The 19216-nt window shown below is 39.5% G+C and overlaps 1 protein-coding gene across 1 annotated transcript in view; it reads left to right on the top strand.

Moving 5' to 3' along the window:
* LOC124622065 (WD repeat-containing protein 81) overlaps positions 1-19216 on the top strand; it is a 295856-nt gene that overhangs the window by 46888 nt on the left and 229752 nt on the right. The window contains exons 6-7 of the mRNA XM_047147637.1: positions 3549-3749; positions 12771-12916. Of these exons, the coding sequence (XP_047003593.1) occupies positions 3549-3749; positions 12771-12916 (347 nt within the window). The remainder of the gene's footprint in view (positions 1-3548; positions 3750-12770; positions 12917-19216) is intronic.

Raw genomic sequence — 19216 nt, 5'->3', positions numbered from 1 at the left:
AGGTCTTTATAGCTCTTCAACAAATCAAACTGCCATTTCTACTGCTTCTTCAAATGTCTCACAATGTGCTAATCTGAATTATCGGCTGACTTCACCCTGTCACCCATTCAGAACTATATCTAATGTTCATTATGAGCTTCAAACAGTTTTGCCTCATTGTATGAATCACTCTCACTGAGCTCATACATGTTAGCATTAACTTTCCTAATTCAGTCCATAAAGTGCTCAGTTGATTCTCCATTCAAAATATGCATGCTGTGGGATTTCTCCCTGTGAAACCTTGTTGTGTTTTTCCTCTTGTACAATAGCACAATTTGAATTCATCATAGGTAGCTGCATGACTGCATATGATGTCACATGTAACGAAATCGAGTGTGTCATCTTGGATTTGCAGTTTTGCCCCAGTTACTTTGTCAGAGTCACTCCGGGATCTTAAACTTGCTCCATTTTTTAGTTTATTTTTAATTGCTGAATTTCTGAGCCTAATTGCAGTGTAACAGACTGCAAATCCACACCTTGCAGTGTGTCCATCATGATTGATTACCTGGTTACTTCAGTTATTAAAAATGTGCCATAATAGCCATTCGGATGCATTCCAAGAAAAGCCAGTATCTGCGACAGTCCTACCTTCAGTGCTGGATTTCACTCCACTACATCACCAGAGAGAAGTGCTTGAAAGGAAGGATGATGTCCCTTGTGCTAGTTCCACGTACGAATGTCACACATGAGCTTTAGCGATCATTCTCACTGAGCTCATACATGTTAGCATTAACTTTCCTAATTCAATCCACAAAGTGCTACACCCCATGCAAGATTGTAGATTTTCTGCTCTTGTAAGGGATAGTAGTGGGTAGAAGAGCACTGAGGAACCCACTTCTGACACCATTTTATGAGATCAAGTCCCAGAGGAGCAGTGCCTGAGTGTGGAGTTGTCATGACGAGCATGTGATCTGGCAGAGTGATAGGCAGACTGCAGTTACTTTTACATAACTTTATTCTTATTCCAGTATATACCTATACTTTAGCGATCAGTGCTGCTGTGGCCTCCCAATGCTGATGACCTGCGACTGGTGGCGACATGACACCCACCTGGTGGAAAGGTCCCACTTTTGTTCTGTGTGACATGCTGTATTCAATGCCTATGACCTGGGCATGTGGATTCGTTGGACACAGGGATGTGATATAGTGTGATAGAGTGAAATGTTCATGTGCTATACTTATGTGCTCTTATATAAGGAAACTATGTTCATAACTTCACAGAAAAACTAACATTTCTTACATTTACAAGTAGTGGAGAAAAATATGGAAGCACCGAAAAACATAACACATTACCATGCCTAAAGCCATACAACAAAACTATTAGCATTCAAAACAGCTTCTAGTCATCTTGCAAAGGATAAAGTCAGGTCCTGTATGGTTTTCAAGCAAACTTTATATGAATTTTCTAAAAAATAGTGGCAAGTTACGGTAACAGTGATGGAGGTGGATAGTGACCACACACCCTTCTGTGCAAAGTAGACCACCAAGTCTCAATAATATTGAGATATGGTGGCTGTGGAGGCCAGGGGGAGATGCAACTGTTCATCTTTGTGCTCAAAAAACCAGTCGTGGACAACGTGAACTATGTGAACAAGAACTCTGTCATCTTGGAAAGCATCACCACCATTGAGGAACAAACATTATACCATGGGATGGTTCCCATCAGCCAAAATGATCACAGAATTCTTGTCAGTAATGCAATCTCGCACAGTAACTGTGTGGCCCATCCAATATCACTGCCCAAGTCATCACTGAACTCCCATCATGTTTCCCTTTCATGACATAAACTCAGCCACAAGATAGAAACAGTGTGAAACAAAGTTCACCTCACCAAATGATATTTTTCCATTGCTATATAGTCCAGATTATATGGCTTTGGCACCATGTTTTCCTTTTATGATCAGTTGCGTCATTAACGAGTGGTTTTGGAATTCCAACTTGCTATGAAATTCGCTGTTTATGGAGCTCCTTTCATGTCCTTTTGCTGCTAATGGTGTTCAAGAATGCAGCATTGAGTTCTGCAGAGACTTTTGCTGCTGTCGTCCTCTTTATTTTTCATCGCAGTTATCTTCAATGACTTTCACAATTACTCAACACCTTCACGCATTATGTGACTTTGCAGACGACATTTGTCTTCTTTTCCTGAATGCAGTATAAATTGTAGATACAGTGCATCTTGCAACACCAAACACTTTGGCTACCTTGGCCACAGAAACACTCATCATACAAGCACTAATAATTTGCCCACATTCGAATTCATTTAGCTATGACATAATGCACTCACAGCTATACAGAACACTGTTCTGACCACAACTGATGCTTGCCACATGTTGAAGGTAACACACAGGTACTGTTTGTGGTTAGATGCAACAGCACAACATTCAGGTTTGGCTAGCATCTGCATTTATGTTAAAGCAGGCATCTCTTGCAGTGTTTATATATTTTTGTCTAACCCCTGTACCTATCTAAATAAATATTCTGTTTGCTTATTATTTTGTGCATTACAGAGAAGAACACTTCTTCTGAAATACATTGTATGTCACAACATTTACATATTCTCAATATGAAGTATCCAGTGCTTTAAAACAGCAATAATAAAAATCCTTTGTTTCCATGGAGAGAAGATTATAGGGTATCACCAGCATATCTCATGATATCCTTTGTCCATAGCTTGGAATATTTAGTAAGTAAGTCTCAGGAGTGTGTGTTTGGGTGTCTGTGTGGTGTGTGTACTTGTACTCGAAAAAGAGGAAGAGCTCAAAAGATTCTGTGAATGCTGTTTTATGTTTAGTATTTCTACTATGCATACATAGTCTGCTATAGATGAGTCGTTGCCTTCTTGTTATTTTACATGTAGTTAATTAGTTATTTGCATGTTTCTTAGGAGTGTGTGTGTGTGTGTGTGTGTGTGTGTGTGTGTGTGTGTGTGTGTGTGTGTGTGTGCTGTGTGGCATATTGCACAGTGTGTACAGTAAAAGCAGCAAGAGGAACATGAAACAAAGTGTTAAATAGGACTATCTGTTTTTGAGACTCATACAGAACAGGAAGAGGAAAACAATGCAATGCTAAAGCTATGTGCTGAACAAAAACTGTAACCTTCATTTTTCATTTAAAATCAGTGTTACCAATTGAATGTGATCTGATTGAGTGTATCCCTTTGACTTAGTCAAAACAACTTGCCTCGATCTCTACTCTTCCGGTTATTGTCTTATTATTAGCTCTGTCATGTGGCTACTCGTAGTCATCAGCATGTCTTCTTCTGTCAGCAGTGTAGATTTTTTTGATAAAATAGTCTGAGAGATAATAGTCAGGGAAAAAGTTAAACAGGTGGATAAATCTGTTAGTTTCAGATACTGTGCTGCATAACCTATATGCAACTATGGGTGTGCAATTTCCACCTGTTTAGTTAGTTCTCACTGGACAGACAACATTTGATGCACATGTAAGATGCTTCCAAATATGTTCGTGAGTACCATTATTTCTTTTAACATAAAACTAATTTTTTTCAGGTGCCACACCATGTTTCAGAAGTTCTCTCTGAAATAACATACTACGTGTACATGGCACGGAGAATACCAAAATCCATTCTCTGTAAATATGTCCGCCCAAAATGGGTCCCAGCAGAATACCCTTCATCCATTCAGAGGATGCAAGAATGGACTCCTGATGAATGTATTCCTGAATTCTTTTCTGATCCTACTGTTTTTGAGGTACTCATCAGATTTTTGTTTATAATTATGTTTGAAGTAAACAAGAGAGGAGACATTAAAATTATTTAGTTTTGTAATCTGTAAACTGCCGAATAAGGTCAAAGTGAATGCTGTTAGATAAGTGATTAATTGTGTAATGTTGCTAATGTCCCTAATTTCAAAATGGAGATGTGTGGTAATGACAGTAATCAAATATGATTGTTGTAGTGCTGGTCACATTGTGTGTCTTCTGGAGGTAAAGGTTTCCACCACTTTACTCAAAGTTTCCTAGTTATAAGGGAATCTGTTGTTTAATGTAGACTACATAACAAGATGCAAATTGACATTTTTCCCATCAACAAATCTTTGGCAGAAGTAAAAGGAGCAATAGGTGATTGAAAACTCCTAGAACGTACTGGAAATCCAACTCCAAACCTTTTGATTTGAAGTCTGTCATTTACTCACTAAACTACCTTGTTTGTGTTTGGTTGGCCCAGTCGTGGATGCCAAGGAGTTAACGGGGTCTAATAAAAAGAGCAAAAATAATGAGACACACTTGTCATGTTTAACTCCTTTTTACTTAAGTTGAGTAATGGCAGGTCCAGAATACAAACCAGTATATGTCCTTGAGATAGGCAGGTTCATCAGACACAATAACAAGATGCTGCTGATAATGCAGGTGGCGTTGGCTGTGTGAGCAGAGGAAGGTGTGTCATGGTTCCAGCAGCATATTGGCAGTGCAATCACATGGGCTACTGCCAGCTTCTAGACATGGACTGCACAGTGTGACATTGATAGTGCATGATATTACCTTGCTCCCCTTCCCCCTCCCCAAACTCCTTGCCATCTGGTGCTCCCAGAAATGTCAGTGGGGATGGGGGTCGTGGTCGGGGGGAGGGATGGGAGTTATGGGTGTTATGGGTGCAGGTGCCACTGAGGAGGCAGGAACTAAAACTTCAGCCAATGACAAGCTCCTGCCCACATCCTGACATTCATCGTGAGAATATCTGGAAACAATGTCGAAAAAAATACAGCTACAGGCTTCGTACCCACACCCAGGGATGGAGCATCTGCTTGTATTGGTGGAGGTGCAACAGCGCCCGGATGGTCCTCAGCAGCCCACTGGAAGGTGGCATTATAAAAGCAGCCCAGATCTCCTAGATGAGGCTACAGTGACAGTAACAGTGCTGCATCAATATCCATAGTTTCTCCATCTGATGCCGGAAGCACAGGATCCGAGGGAGATGAAGACAGCTGATGCTGAACACTGAATGTGCGAATGAAAACTCCGTGGCATGATCAAGCAGCCCACAAAATGAAGCTGAATGTGATGACACTTCTGCAGCCTGGGGGCAATCCTGTACACCAATACAAAGAGGGTCCCAAGACTTTGGTGGTAACATCACATTCCCAGTGCCTATGTCTGCGAAAAACTCTGAAGAAGACCAAATCATTCACTTTAAACGTAGAGTACTGCAGTGGATGGGCCAACCACTGCGGAGGATGCAGCAGCTGAAGCAGTGTTCTGTGTTGGTGTCCATGCAAAACCTAGATTGGTGATATGCCATTGCTTGGCTGGGAATGGTAGGATGAGAGGAGGAGGACTAAAGCTTACTCTTGTACATGGGAAGTGCGTACCTCATTAATTTTTTGCTTGAAAGTTCCAACAAAGCGTCCGCTTCACCATTAGATTGAGGGTAGACCATGCAGTCGTCACATGTTTGATGCCTCTTGTGTCACAAAACTGCTGAAATTCTGCCAATGTAGGCTGGTGTCCATTGTCCAAAATCAGCACTTCTGATAGACCTCCGATGCAAAAAATTGACGTCAGAGTTGTGATAGTGCTTACTGTTGTGGTGGAGTGCATGGCCACCATGAACAGAAACTAGCTAAAGGTGCCTACCATGATAAGCCAATAGGAACCAGCAAAGTCAGTATGCAGAAATTGTCGACGGGCACTGGGCTTTAACCAATCAAAAAATTTCTGTATTAAATATGGGCAACCAGTTTGGAGGTACTGCAGCAGAATCTTGAGATTGGGGTCTGCATACGCTGCCTGAGCAATACATCAGTAGTCGATGGGAAAATCAGCAATTGTTTCAGTGTCCTGGACATTAATGTGAAATAAAAGGTTCTGCATTTCTGTGTTTAGTCATTGGCCTGTACACACTTTCATACCGATAGTTTGCGTGGAGCAAAGACCAAAACTGCAACTTTTGTGCCATTGTGGAGGGACAGGTTGTGAAGGGCTGAACAATGAAATTAGAGGCTTTTGATCTGCCACCACGTAGAATACATAAAAGTATTAGTGGAATTTGGTCACCGCATATACGATTGCAAGACCTTTTTTCTCAATCTTTGAATAGTTGCATCGTGCTTTGTTGAGGGTTTTCAATGTGAAGGCAGTTGGCGTGTCCAGTGATCCAACTCTGTATGAGCAATAGTGTCAATCTCTTAAGAGGGAGCATCAGCCACCAACATGACTGGTCTTGGCGTGATCAAAATTTGTAAGATCCACTTTTCATTTAATTGATGACTAATTCCGGGCTACGTGAACCCATTTTCAGATCATCCAGACAGACAAAACAGTGTTTTCTAATATAGGATATAAATCATGTCAAGATTATACATATCTGTGAAACAAAGTCAACTCTATCCATAAACAGTGACAGAACAAACAAGTTATGTGTTGCTAACGGGAAATAGAAAGGTAAATTTTGAGAATACTGGTACCAGAAAAATACAGGGAAATGTTAATTACATGTTAAACTAGAAAACTAAAATGCCATCCTGCAAGTAACAAGGTATGTGATAATCAGGAAAATAATAAACAAAATGTTATGTTATGTGATGTATCCCACATCAGATTGAAGAATGTTCATGTCATTTGTTTGGATGGCAATTTAGGAGATTAGTATTGTAATTAAACATAATGAGGACTGTTTTCTTGGAGAAAGTTTTATTAATAGGACAAGAAGGAAAGCATCACCCTTATGGCCTGTAACATAAAGGATCTTGAAAATCTTCTCTTTCATTGAAGGATTCTACAGCACTTGATAAATTGACAGGCAGTTGTAATTACACTGTCATTTAGGCTTTATACATCTGAAAGTTTGCTTTGGTTTATATAAAGGATGGCAAAACTCAAGTCAAGTACAGATGTCTTCTTTGTTGAGCAGTTTAATATGCTAAATAAGATATGAGCTGTAGCCAAACATGAAAGGGAATGACATAGAACTTTAAGATGAAAGTGATGAATTTGACCTGGAAAATACATTAAGCTGTTGGCAAAGTATTTAAGAACCAAGTTCACCATGTATGACAAAGTTGTCAGACAGTCGGACCAGATGCATATTGTTATTCTAACACTCTAAGAAAACAGTCTGTGTGTGTGGGCTAGGTAACCACTGAAACTACACTGTTGTCCACTATCTCTTATTGTACTCCAAGCTTGTTAAATCTGAATTAGATTTTGATGAGCAGGAAGTCAGTAAGCGTACAGAGGAATAAAACATGGGTTGCACTGTTTGGTGTTCAGAGCGAGCAGCTTCTAAGCCGCAGAAAGGCAATTTGTAGAAGATAAACTGCTAAAAATGAATGTGTTCTTAGTGGCAAGGTAAAAGGAGCACAGGTAAGATTATGTGGTAATCAAATGATACCACTTTACTTAATTGACATCCCTGGCCAATTAGTGGTGGCTGCTACTTGATGACAGCTGACATGCACCCCACATGCATTAAACAATCCCACTTGGAGTGGCTACAATTATTAGATTTCTTTGTATGTTAAGAATATCTTCTGCCAGAATGCCATGACCATTCATGTTTGGCATGTGAAACATTTGCTGTTCGTGATAGTGTTAATAGATTCTCAGGTTTCTTGCTATATGGCTCTAAGTAGTTTAGTGTTCATGACAGAGGGGAACAACACACAATTACTTATGTGTCTAGGTAGCAAGGAACAACTGTGCTTATATTAAGTCTAATAAACAGAATAAAATAACATAGTTCCTTGAGATGTCAGTCCATACCACTTGGTTCAAGCTGAAAGTCACAAGGATATTGAGACAAGATACAGTGAAACAGTAGCTTGAGGACAGTTAAGATAAAGTCCAACAAAGGCAGTTGAAGCCCATGGATGCTGCAGTGAGAGACTCCTTGTTGGCTCTGAAGTGACCAAATAAGTCTTGCTGCCAAAAGTACGATGTCCCATCAGGACAGTGGATAGGTTATGAGGCAGAAATCAAAAGAATATGAGAACACAATTGCTTGGAGAAATATTGTATTATACTCAATTTTGGTACAGAGCATCCATGTCAAAATCCATATACAAGTAATTGGCAAATCCGGGATAAGTTAAACACTTCATAAGTTCACTGTATAGAAATAAATGCAAGTCTTAAGGCCATTTCTGATGTACTGCGTTTCTAGAGAAAGTTGTGATTGCACTATGAAGACTTCTTCTAACTGGAGCTACTCGACAACTGGGCAAGAACTCAGCAAGAACTGGCTTGAGCTGCAGTTGGCCGGTCCCTTCTCCATGTGATTCTTGGTGCCAGTGGTTCCTCAGCTCAGCGAGTGTGACATGCATGCAGCCAGCAGCTGGACAGTGCAGATCCCTTTTGCTGCTGCTGTCAGAGAACATCAGAACCTTTGTATCAATCTCTGCACATGCAGTGATTGCACCTGATGTGGTATTGACTGGCTATGATCCCACAGGCTTAGCAATATGAACTCTGATTGATAAGCTGCTTGGCACAGCTGGCGTGAAGTTGGCTGCAGAGCAGTTGAGTGGCAATATAAATATCCGCCTAGTGGCAGGATACTGGCTTGACACTCCAGGGACACATGATTCACAGAATCGAAGTAGTGGTGCGATGGCAGCACTGTTTTCGTCAATGCTAATGCCTCTGGGAACAATGTTGTGGGTCACCAGGTCCCATGGTACTATGGTGGATACTAGAGGTTCAGTTTAAAAGAACACAGTATGCTTGGGTTTATTTTGTTCAATCTCCAGAAGTAGTATTGTAAGTCGGCTGTAGCTTCGACAAACTGTGCTACAGTACTGTATGGTTGTTTGCTGTGTTGCAGGCAGTAGCCTGTCTGCACAGCAAATGTGTCAGATATGAAGGCTCTCCAACGAGACCTTTGGAGATAAGAGAACCACTTGTATGAACATCAAGAGCTCAGACGGAAACCCAGTTCTAAGCGAAGAAGGGAAAGCAGAAAGGTGGAAGGAGTATATAGAGGGTCTATACAAGGGCGTTGTACTTGAGGACAATATTATGGAAATGGAAGAGGATGTAGATGAACATGAAATGGGAGATACGATACTGCGTGAAGAGTTTGTCAGAGCACTGAAAGACCTAACTCGAAACAAGGCCCCGGGAGTAGACAACATTCCATTGGAACTACTGACGGCCTTGGGAGAGCCAGTCCTGACAAAACTCTGCCATCTGGTAAGCAAGATGTATGAGACAGCCGAAATTCCCTTAGACTTCAAGAAGAATATAATAATTCCAATCCCAAAGAAAGCAGGTGTTGACAGATGTGAAAATTACCGAACTATCAGTTTAATAAGTCACAGCTGCAAAATACTAACGCGAATTCTTTACAGACAAATGGAAAAACTAGTAGAAGCCGACCTCGGGGAAGATCAGTTTGGACTCCGTAGAAATACTGGAACACGTGAGGCAATACTAACCTTACGACTTATCTTAGAAGAAAGATTAAGGAAAGGCAAACCTACATTTCTAACATTTGTAGACTTAGAGAAAGCTTTTGACAATGTTGACTGGAATACTCTCTTTCAAATTCTAAAGGTGGCAGGGATAAAATACAGGGAGCAAAAGGCTATTTACAATTTGTACAGCAACCAGATGGCAGTTATAAGAGTCGAGGGACATGAAAGGGAAGCAGTGGTTGGGAAGGGAGTAAGACAGGGTTGTAGCCTCTCCCCGATGTTATTCAATCTGTATATTGAGCAAGCAGTAAAGGAAACAAAAGAAAAATTCGGAGTAGGTATTAAAATCCATGGAGAAGAAATAAAAACTTTGAGGTTCGCCGATGACATTGTAATTATGTCAGAGACAGCAAAGGACTTGGAAGAGCAGTTGAACAGAATGGATGGTGTCTTGAAGGGAGGATATAAGATGAACATCAACAAAAGCAAAACGAGGATAATAAAATGTAGTCGAATTAAGTCGGGTGATGTTGAGGGTATTAGATTAGGAAATGAGACACTTAAAGTAGTAAAGGAGTTTTGCTATTTGGGGAGCAAAATAACTGATGATGGTCGAAGTAGAGAGGATACAAAATGTAGACTGGCAATGGCACGGAAAGCGTTTCTGAAGAAGAGAAATTTGTTAACATCGAGTATAGATTTAAGTCTCAGGAAGTCATTTCTGAAAGTATTTGTATGTTGTGTAGCCATGTATGGAAGTGAAACATGGACGGTAAATAGTTTGGACAAGAAGAGAATAGAAGCTTTCGAAATGTGGTGCTACAGAAGAATGCTGACGATTAGATGGGTACATCACGTAACTAATGAGGAGGTATTGAATAGGATTGGGGAGAAGAGAAGTTTGTGGCACAACATGACAAAAAGAAGGGACCGGTTGGTAGGACATGTTCTGAGGCATCAAGGGATCACCAATTTAGTATTGGAGGGCATCGTGGAGGGTAAAAATCGTAGAGGGAGACCAAGAGATGAATACACTAAGCAGATTCAGGAGGATGTAGGTTGCAGTAGGTACTGGGAGATGAAGAAGCTTGCACAGGATAGAGTAGCATGGAGAGCTGCATCAAACCAGTCTCAGGACTGAAGACCACAACAACAACATGAAGGCTCTACCCATTCATTGATCAAGTGTGAGTAGAATGACTGTTCAATTTTGTTTTCCGTTAAACTCCATGTATTAATTTAAGGAATGTATATTGTTTACATCCTTCAAATAAGTTGTTTGAAAGTTCATGACAGATTAAAACGCTGTGCCAAGCGGGAACTCAAACCTGGGACCTTTGCTTTTTATTTGCAAGTGCTCTACCAACTGAATTATCTGAGCACAACCTATGACCTGCCATCACAGCTTTACTTCTGCCAATACCTTATCTACAGCCTTCCAAACTTCTCTGATGTTCTCCTGCATACATTGTGGAACTAGCACCCTGAAAGAAAGGATAATGAGGAAACATGACTTAGCCACAGCCTGGAGTATTGTTTCCAGAATGGGTTTTCACTCTGAAGCAAAGTGTGCAATGAACCGAAACTTCATGGCAGATTAAAACTGTGGGACAGACCCTGACTCACACCTGGGACATTCACCTTTTGCAAGCAATTGCTCTATATGTCCGAGTCCTGGTCTGACACAGAGTTTTAATCTGCCAGGGAGTTTCAAATTGGTGCACAATCCAATGTAGAGCTGAAATTCATCCTGCAAGTTGTTTAAATTTTTTAAGTTGATTTTAGTAAGATAAATTGTATCAGTATAGCTGCATCGTTGTCCCATTAGTCAAATGAGGCTGTGTCCATTTGCACTACCCTTTATATGTATCAAGTAATAGTTCCAAAAGATAGATATATTTTTTCTGTTTTTAAACATGTACGTCAGCGGTACTGTATATTTTGCCTCCTAAAGAAGTCAAGTTTATGACATGGGTACATTTTTTCCCACTAACCATTTTTCCCCCCATAGATAACTGTGCCCTTCTTGGAAAGTGTGAAATTTCACATGGGGCACAGCCAAAATTTTATATGTGTGTACAAGGTGGTCAGAAACACTCTGAAAAACTTGTAAAGGTTTTCAGGGTAGGTTGTGCTGAGAAATAAATGTTAAAGAAAAATATTGATACATTATACCGTTTCTGAGTCAATTAGCACTGATGTTAGTCAATCATGCCATTTTGCATGCAAATTCAAGCAGCCCACAAGAAGTGTCAGTTATTCTCATAGTGCAGAAGATAGCACACAAGACTGCTCAGCCTTTAGCTTGGGTTCAATTCGTACTACCATCCTATGTCCAATTTTCGTATTGCTCTCTTGTGTGATTTTAGGAAACCAAACAAAGAACACATTTGATGACACTGTCTCTGGTGGACTACATGAATTTGTGCATGTAGCAGCATGGTTGGCTAACATCTATGCTAATTAGCTCTGAAATGGTGCAACATATTTTTTTTCTTAACAATTATTTCTCAACACAGCACTCCTTGTCACACCCCTCAAGCTATTCAGACTGCTTCTGACAACCCTGTATATGGATGACATTCCAGGTAATATAATATACTGTGCTTCAAAAACAGAACTATCCTTATTCCTGTCACAATTGTGATGTTGTGACCTGTATAAAAATACTTTCTTTAGTGTAAGTTTATATGTGACACTGAATGTAAAGCCTTTTAAAATCAAGGAACTTGGAATTCACCTACACAGCTTTGTCCATGGCTCTTAAAATACATCAGTAAGTTTCAGAAACTGTTGGTTGGTATTCATGTGATTGATTGATTCTGTAATCTATCTTGGAGTAATGGTGGTATAATTGAGGTACATATGTTCCAAAATTCTGCGGCTACTAGAGGTGGTAGAATGGGACAGTGTTCTGGAGGTCATATCTTCTGCCCTGTTAACATTCACACTCTTCAAAATATCATGACAACTATAAAAAGACCCAAACATTTGATGTCATTAGCAGCACTAAGTTTGCACAACAGAAAGGAAGGGAAGGGTACTGAGTGAGAAATGTCCATGGAGGAAGAGTCTGTGCAACAAAATGTTCATTAATTACATGTGAGACAGTGCAATACCATACACATTTTCTGAATTGGTTGTAACGTAAATAATAAAGTAACCACAGACATGTAAGAATTCCGTGCATGTCTTTAAAAGGTCATCAAATATGTTACTGTGATTAACAGTATTTATCTTTTTCAGACATGTGTTTGACAAATGCAGTATTCAATGTAGTTCTACATACTAATGCAAACTGTTCCTGTTATTGCATAAACATTGGGTTTAAAAAATCCCCTTTTATGTAATTTTTTTCAGTCCATCCATGAGGATCTTCCTAACCTGGAAATTCCGTCTTGGGCAACTTCTGTTGAGGATTTTATTGAAAGACATCGTGATACACTGGAGAGTAATCATGTCTCTGAAAGGCTACATCACTGGATAGATCTAACCTTTGGTTACAAGTAAGATAATATTTTCAAACTTTATTCAAATATTGTGGATGTCTGATGTTTATAATCATAATTTCCAACTTAATTTATTAATTGTACTTCCAATCTACACTTTCCACTATACCTTAACCCATTTTCATTCTGTTGCAGCAGAAACCATTATAGTAATGAAACTTCCTGGCAGATTAATATTTCATATCAGCGCACACTCCACTGTAGAATGAAAATTTCATTCTACATTATAATAATATTTTTTTTCGCAGCACCCTGTGTTGCTGACAGCACGTACAATAGCTCAGGCACCTTACTATTTTGTAAAGCAGGGGTATTGTGTGAATATTTGTACATGGTAATTATTCTGTTTTCAGTTAACGATGTACTAATCTGTACATAGTTGAAGCTGTCAGAATTTGTGAGCTACTTGAAGACAGCAATGTTAGTGATTACTGTGAAAATGTCAAACTAGAATTCTGTGATAGTGACACAATGATGAAACCAAATACAATAAAGGGAAACACCAAGACAGCAACAGACAATAACTGCAACTGCAATTATTCACAATATCCTTTGTTCAATCTGTTGTATTTTCTATGACTAAAGACTTATCTGTTTGCGCAATATTTAGTTGTTGTGCTGGATGCCCAGAGCAACTGCAGAAGCAAAATATACACTAACATATGCACATAATTTATTGTATGTAAGTAAATGTGTAATTTAACAGATGACATTAAAAATTAACTATGTATGCAGGTCAAATTTGGGTTTTTAAGCAATTATATTCAATGTTAAGGTTATATTGTGGACATATAAAATTTTTTATAGTTTTACATTAATGGATACTATGCAGAATAAATGTAACAAGTGGTACCATGTTCCTTCAGTTGCCGTAGAAACTGATGGCTAGAAACATAAAAAGTAATTGTTTTTGTCTGACAGCATTTTTCTGTTTCAGTTTCGTCCACTAGTGTTTGTTTTATTAGTCCTTTATCAGAAATATGTGTATTATATACATTTTCATGACTGTATATTTTTTCCCAAAACTTGGCCCCTCCAATGCATTTTCTGCTCGCTGATGAAGTTCATTTGCAGGAGGCTGGGTACAGTCAGAATTGAAGCATATGATGAACAATCTGGTCTTCTCCACAGTCACAGAATCATCTCGATCAGTGTAGACCCATCTTGCCAAGTTGACCTTTGATCTGCCAACTGCAGATCTTAGGCTTTTCAGGGACTTCCAAGTCACCTATTTCACTTTATAGCCATGAGATGGGGGTTTATAAAACTCTATTCCAGACAGGGGGAAGGTAGATTGTTGCACTCCATAGTTGCAACCTAGCTTTTTCAGTGGTGATGCCAAGGGCCGTTGATGTTCTTAGGGAACTCCTCCTTGACTTAGTCATTGCAGGTGCAGTTCATGCCCTTACAGAGGATGCATTCTCTCCAGCTCCACCTTTTTCCTTTCCTCATTTTCAGCTATTTCTTATCAAATAGTAGGTGGTCCCATTCCTGTGAGGTGGCAATCCAAATCAACTGGAGTGGATTTCAAACAGCCTGTTACGATGCTTCAGGTGTCATCGAGAGCTATGTCCATCTGCTTGGCATATACCAAACTGGACATGCATACTTTGCCGCAGAATAGCATTGTGCCATTGCAGAGGTTCTTAGTGTTTCAGTTTGACTACACCATTGTGATCTGGCCACTTTCCATAGAAGATTGATCTTGGTGACACATTTGACTTGCATTTCATGCAGTGCTTCTCAAATGTAAGAGATCTACCAAGTTGCACTCCTAGATATATTGGGGTCTCACAGTGATCCAGTTCAACACCTGACCATACTATCTATATTTTGTGATTAGTTTCCATGTTTCTCAGATGAACAGCACCCACTTGTGTCCTTGTGGTATTTGTTTTAAGTTGGATTGTGTTGTAGTTGTTGGAAAGTTGTTTAAGGGCATTCGTGAGGGTGTTTTCCAGTGATTCAAAAGATGTGCTCTGGCTGGCTAGAGCAAGGTCATCAGCATAGGATAAGCTCGTGCTATGGGTGGGTCATTTGTATATACAGGGTCAATCAACTAAAACCTTTCCCTACAAATATTGTGGAAATGGAAAATGCTGTTGATGCACTGTTTTCGCAGAATTGATTAGTAGTCAGTGGTTCGTATTGTTAGCCAAGCAACAGAATGTAATTATATTAAAGAGTGTGTTTTTTGTGAAAAATACACTTTTTTAAATGGAACAACCCTGTTGACATTAACAAACTAAAAGTAGGATAAATTAGAATGTCAGTGACGTTTGCTGCAGGATTCTTGTGTGATTCACTTAAAGAGATAATGTATTTTGATAAGTTCTGACATTGACACTTGTACAATACATGGTGTAGCACAAACTATCTAATAAATGACTCATACTGGAATTCTGTAATGAACACCTCTGCCATTCTAATTTACCCTACTTTTAGTTTGTTAAAGTTAATAGGCATTGTTCCATTTAAGAAGGCATATGTTTGCACAAGAAATACTCTCTCTAAGTATTGTTACAATCTGTTTATTTGCTAACAATATGAGCCCCTGCTAGGAATCCATTATGTGAAAACCACACATCGATAGTGCGTTCTAGTTCCACAATATTTGCAGTGCAGGTTTTAGGTGAGTCACCCTATACATTAAACAGAATTGGAAAAGGAACACTTCCCTGCAGGAGGCCATTTTTCTGAAGTCTCCATTGCCTGTGCATATCTTGGAAGTCAACAGAGAACCTACGATTCTGCAAAAGAGTTGTGATAAATCTGTTAGGCTAAAATCCTTGTTCATGTCTTAGACATGGCTAGTAATAGCTGGTGGTTGATAGTCTCATAAGATGCTGATAATTTGACAATTACCACTCCTGCCACATTATGAGGTTCAAACCCATCTTTGTAAACTATGTGAGATTTCGCAGCTGTCCAGTAGAGCTTTTGGTAGGTCAAAATCCAAATTTCTGAGGTGTAAGCAAGAGATTAGTTACAAGTGATAGGCAATTTAAAGACAATCTTTCCAGTAATTTGTAAAGGTGACATAGTAGCTTGACTGGTCTAAAATTCTTTGGAATGTTTCCTTCTTTGCCAGGTTTCAGCAAAGCAGTCACTTAGATCTTCCAACATATCTTTGGGATTTGGCTTCTGTTCGAACAGTTATTGAAGTGTGAAAATCAATTTCTTTGTTGTTAAGTCAAAGTATTTAATTTTGTCAGTTTGGAGATCATCCAAGCCAGCTGATTTTCCAGTTTTGCTGTGTTTGATATCATTCTCCAGTTCCTCCAGGCGGAGCGATGATGTGAGGTCACTACTCTCCTGCTCTTCTTTTTGCAGTTTGGTTTTTGTGATTTGTGGGTTGCATTCCCATTCAGCAGTAACTGATACACTGTTTGATTAGCAGTGATTCTATGATGTGCAGTGGTCAGATAATTGGTTAGGCTTCTCAGAATCTCCAAGCTTTATGGCTCCCTCTTTACAGATCCAACTTTTCTGTAGTGTTTATCCACTTATCCCTTTGTGTCTCCATTATAGAGAATATAAGGTTGTTTCCTGCTTCCACAGTCACTTAACTGAAAGCATTTTCCTCAAATAAGTTGTGTGGCTTGCTCTGATGTAAGCCCAGAGATATAAGATGTTCGACGGCCATGGGGGATAGACATTCTCTAGCATCTCTTTACAGCCATTGTAAAGGCATCATAGCATCCAGGTACTGGTTCTATAGAGCATCTACATCTACATCTACATCTACATCCATACTCCGCAAACCACCTGACGGTGTGTGGCGGAGGGTGATTTTATCCTCATGGTCTCTTCGCGAGATATACGTAGGAGGGAGCAATATACTGCTTGACTCTTCGGTGAAGGTATGTTCTTGAAACTTTAACAAAAGCCCACTGAGCGTCTCTCCTGCAGAGTCTTCCACTGGAGTTTATCTATCATCTCCGTAACACTTTCGCAATTACTAAATTATCCTGTAACGAAGCGTGGTGCTCTCCGTTGGATCTTCTCTATCTCTTCTATCAACCCTATCTGGTACAGATCCCACACTGCTGAGCAGTATTCAAGCAGTGGGTGAACAAGCATACTGCAACCTACTTCCTTTGTTTTCGGATTGCATTTCCTTAGGATTCTTCCAGTGAATCTCAGTCTGGCACCTGCTTTACCGATGATCAACTTTATATGGTCATTCCATTTTAAATCACTCCTAATGCGTGCTCCCAGATAATTTATGGAATTAACTGCTTCCAGTTGCTGACCTGCTATTTTGTAGCTAAATGATAAGGGTTCTATCTTTCTGTGTATTCACAGCACATTACACTTGTCTACATTGAGATTGAATTGCCATTGCCTGCACAATGCGTCAATTCGCTGCAGATCCTCCTGCATTTCAGTACAATTTTCCATTGTTGCAATCTCTCAATACACCACAGCATCATCTGCAAAAAGCCTCAGTGAACTTCCGATGTCATCCACAAGGTCATTTATGTATATTGTGAATAGCAATGGTCCTATGACACTGCCCTGCGCACACCTGAAATCACTCTTAATTCAGAAGACTTCTCTCCATTGAGAATGACATGCTGCGTTCTGTTATCTAGGAACTCTTCAATCCAGTCACACAATTGGTCTGATAGTCCATATGCTCTTACTTTGTTCATTAAACGACTGTGGGGAACTGTATCAAACGCCTTGCTAAAGTCAAGAAACACGGCATCTACCTGTGAACCCGTGTCTATGGCCCTCTGAGTCTCGTGGACGAATAGCGCGAGCTGGGTTTCACATGACCGTCTTTTTCTAAACCCGTGCTGATTCCTACAGAGTAGATTTCTAGTCTCCAGAAAAGTCATTATACTCGAACATAATGCTTTAGCATCCAACAATTCTGCAAAACTTGACAAGTGGCCTTTCATAGAATTAAATCTCCTCCGAAAAGATACTTTCTGAGGTCTTACGGTAGCAAATAATTATCACATTATCGGTCTACACTGTGAGATGGGTATTTTGGAGCAGAGAGATTTTACACATTACTGGCTAATATTGGTGCTGGCAGATATGATGTCAGGATTGTAAGCTCGACTTCACCTGTCGCTGTTAAGAGATCCAGGTAGTTTTGCATCATGGGTTAAGGTCAGGTGGCTCATTTCTATCCATTCTTTCAATGCTGCTCCATTTCATGATCATAGCCCCAAACAGTAAATATGACTGTTGGAATCACCAATCACAATCTTCACTTGATGATTTTGAAAACTGGATGTTTTGTTAACAGTGAATTCAGCACCAGGTGATTTATAAAGAGATGGGATGGTGTAGTTATTTGTTCCTAGAGTGAGGACTTCAGTGCTGTTTTCCTCTGTGACCATTGTAAATACAATCTGGATATCTGAGTGAATAAAAATAGTACTTCCATATTGTCATGTGGTCTATCAATGGTGAGGTGCATTCCATCTATTTTTGGTCTACACATACCACAACTTCTAAGTGCCTCCTGTACACATAGTACGTGGCACTGGTGTTGACTACATAGTTTGTGCAGCAGTTTTACTTTGGCTGGTGTTGTGCCTTCGGCGTCAATAGAGATAATCATTAACTGTGACCCTGAAAAGTGCTCCAATGTGGATGTTTGTGGTGTGAAAGAATCAGCTATCATTCTGACATTTCCCAGGATACACCCAACTGTTTTTATTGTCTTGATCGCAAGTCATTGCAATCTTTAGGGAGGCTCCTTTTGTGTACCCCTACACTGGAGTTTGTTTAGTATATGTGAAGAATACTTTCTCTGATTAATCGGACCTGTGGTCCACAATTCATGTGTTCTTTGAAACTTCTCTCTTCCTTCTCTTTCCAAAGAGTCACAAACTCAAAACCAATACTAAAAAGAATTTTATGAGTGAGTGAGTGAATGCACTTGTAGATGAATTACACATTCTAAAGACTCTTTTAATGAACACCTAGATTTTTGTGGTCATGTCATCTTACATTTTTCAAGAAAATAGCCCCTAAATATTTGACTTTTGTACCTGTAAATGCTCTTTACTGTACCATATAGGACCAGGAATCATCTTTTTAGAAACTTTATATTGAATTTCATTATATAGTATGTCTGTTACATTGTTTTTCTCCAAGCGTTGATACACAGTAATTCATTACATGTACCACATCATATTATTATTATTATTATTATTATTTTACCATCAGTACGTTCTGTGCATATTAGTGCTGCCCAGAAATATTCTTTGAAACTTACTAGTGTTACCCATTAAGCCATGTATATGCATTTATTGTGCACACTTCCTAAAA

This window comes from Schistocerca americana, chromosome 7 (assembly GCF_021461395.2).
Source record: "Schistocerca americana isolate TAMUIC-IGC-003095 chromosome 7, iqSchAmer2.1, whole genome shotgun sequence".
NCBI lineage: Eukaryota > Metazoa > Arthropoda > Insecta > Orthoptera > Acrididae > Schistocerca > Schistocerca americana.
The sequence above is the reverse complement of the archived record's forward strand: the minus strand, read 5'-3'. Positions and strand labels throughout refer to the sequence as shown.